The 2,500-nt window shown below is 50.3% G+C and overlaps 2 protein-coding genes across 2 annotated transcripts in view; both read right to left on the reverse strand.

Moving 5' to 3' along the window:
• The window catches only part of LOC118771026 (TOX high mobility group box family member 4-A-like), a 9,382-nt gene extending 9,328 nt beyond the window's left edge, over positions 1–54 (reverse strand). Inside the window, exon 1 of the mRNA XM_036518864.1 lies at positions 1–54. This exon is cut by the window's left edge and continues 9 nt beyond it. The gene's annotated coding sequence lies outside the window, so the exon portion shown is untranslated.
• Positions 55–1,096: 1,042 nt separating this feature from the next.
• nop10 (NOP10 ribonucleoprotein homolog (yeast)) lies at positions 1,097–2,131 on the reverse strand. The gene is made up of 2 exons (XM_036518976.1): positions 1,907–2,131; positions 1,097–1,440 (listed from the first exon to the last, which is right to left on the reverse strand). Exons 1-2 carry the CDS (start codon positions 1,958–1,960, stop codon positions 1,300–1,302), a joined length of 195 nt encoding a protein of 64 aa, XP_036374869.1. The 5' UTR covers positions 1,961–2,131; the 3' UTR covers positions 1,097–1,299.
• Positions 2,132–2,500: the final 369 nt, after the last annotated feature.

Consider the following 2,500-nt stretch of genomic DNA (forward strand, 5'->3'; position numbering starts at 1 on the left):
CTCCACTATCCGATCGATCCCTCTTTCCTTCCCCAAATCCCCCCCTCCGCAGCATAGCACCCGCTTCCGGGTCCCTCCCGGAATCAACGTCATTGCGAGTGCGCCCTTCAGGAAGTGACGCTTAATGCTGCGCTTAATACTACGGACGTTTCTTTCATGGCGGCGTCGCTTCCGTGAGTGGAAACACTGAGCTGAATCCTCTCTCGTTCTGCTACCATTAAAAACGGTTTCCACGGACCTGGCCAGGCGCTTAGGAACCGAGGACATGAACGAATGCCATTCACAGATGTTATTAAAATAGCTCCACCATGCGAGGCTGAAGTGTTTTTATGAGTTGAAAAAGAATGTGGTCAAGAAGCGATGTGGAAAAGATTTGACTTCTTGTAGTCATGCATTGGTCAATAGTGTTTTGCTATCTGATTCATTGGATTGATAAGATAAATAACATTTAGTGTCAACGACATGTAAGTGTACCAACCCTGTCTTAAGACTGAAAGCACAGTTTTTGTTATTGATGCAGGCATTTGTCTTGTGGCAGACTGATCTACAGTTGGGCTGATCCATGAATCATATTTAAACTACAGTCAAAAGATCAAGATTGCTGGTACTTTTTGTGTCTGTTTGCAGAATGCTCCAGTGGGACTTGGGCTCCTCTGACGGCAGTCAGGAAGCCCAATGACTGCAGCACTGCACACCTGCACAGAAAAAATGTCTGGCAACAAGGAACATTTTAAGAACAGCATATGTGGTTTTATGTAGCTATTTTACATTGATATTTTTAATACCAAAGCAGAGAATATGGCAAAGATACAAGGCTAGCTGCTATCCTTGTGTCACCATTCCCAACGCCTGCCTATTCAGCCTGGATTCCACTCCGCACTGGTCCTGGTCAGGAAACGGGCTGAACCAACGGCTTCCTGGGTAGTTAATATAGTCATTCCACACTCAAGACCAGAGGCCCTATGAACTCCCACACCCTAAAACAGGGGGCGAGCCCATACTCAGGACGGCTTGGACGTGCTCATCTTTTGGGCAGACCGTGCAGCCAGCACCTGTCTCTGTTAGACTGCCAAACAAAACACTCTTCTCCCCAAAATAACCAAATCACATCTTTATTGTTTCAAAGAAGGCAACTCTATAAACATAACAGAAGTCCAACAATTCACTCTTTCAGACAAACAAAAAACCGCAAAACTCCTCAGTCGGCAGTCTCTGGGTCATCTTTCTTTTCTTTTTTAGCTTAGGGGGTTATGGAGGCTGAAAGGCGAGCAGTCACTGCGGAGCGGCTCTATCCTCGGGTTACAGGACCGGCCGGGGCTGCTGGGTCAGCAGCAGGCCGAAGCGCTTCTTCACGGTGACTCTGTGCCGGGAGAACTTGTCATCTGGCGAGAACCGGGCCGGGTGCGCCGAACTGGTGGGCTGTCCCGTCGGGTCCACTTTCTGAAAGAGACATCGGGGCGAGAGTTCAGGCGGTGGCTGCAGATGTACTGAGCGTTCGCGGCCGGCGCTGCGCACATCCATGCAGAATGCAGTATGAATGGATGTGGTAATCCAGTTAACTGTGTCCACCATCAGCTCATCTTAACGACGACAGTTAGCTCGTTTATTTCACATTCTCCTTCTTGGGAGAAGACTAGTGTTTGAACTCCTCCCAACTCACATCAGCCCCAGGACGCGTATAACGACCGTAAGATCACAGTCGACAGGCTACTATGGGTACCTGACATGCTAACTAGCTATGTGTGCCAGAAGGTTAGCTCTGTACCCAACGTTATCTGTCGAGTATCGTCAAAAACAACGAACCGCTGCGATCACGCTTTCGATAACGCTACCATTACAGATGTTACTTTACCAGATGTCAGCCACACTGCGAGCCAGTTAGCTGCGTGTTGGGCGCAGATCTTACCTTCAGCGTGTACACTCGGTCCCCGTTCTCGTTAAGGTAAAACTGCAGAAACATGGCGGTGGCTGAATGAACGCGTAATGATGCAGAAACCCAGGAGGAACGGCCCGTTTGCACCGGGACGGTTTTGCGTCGCTTTAGCTTTGCCTGTGAAGTTGAAAGCTGATGATCTCGATGCGGACACCACGTTCTGCCCACGGTTTGAGCGCGTTCACGTGTTACAGCGTATTTCCGGTGCGCACAGCCCTCTGGGAAATGAGCTTATTTTCATCTTTCCGCCATCGGGACGCTGTGAACCACGTGGGGCATTGTTATGGGGGAGGGACGCCATGCTTTGAGGGTGTTCTCTCAGTGTATTCTTCTCCTGTTACATTCTCCCGACAGAGAGCCGTGCGTGCAGCGGGCGCGCCTCCTGCTCTGCTGCAGCTCCGTTTCAAAGCCCCGCAGTCTGAGGCAGGAGGACGATGCGAGTCGCACAACAGTGACGCAGGCATTTGGCCCACCTTTTTAAAGCGGCTTCCTCTTTATAAAACTCTCAGTCTCGGCGACATGCGACGGCACTTCTGCAAACCCACAGCACCTGCTGTTAGCACACGC

Source organism: Megalops cyprinoides, chromosome 24 (genome assembly GCF_013368585.1).
Source record: "Megalops cyprinoides isolate fMegCyp1 chromosome 24, fMegCyp1.pri, whole genome shotgun sequence".
In the NCBI taxonomy this organism is placed as follows: Eukaryota; Metazoa; Chordata; class Actinopteri; order Elopiformes; family Megalopidae; genus Megalops; species Megalops cyprinoides.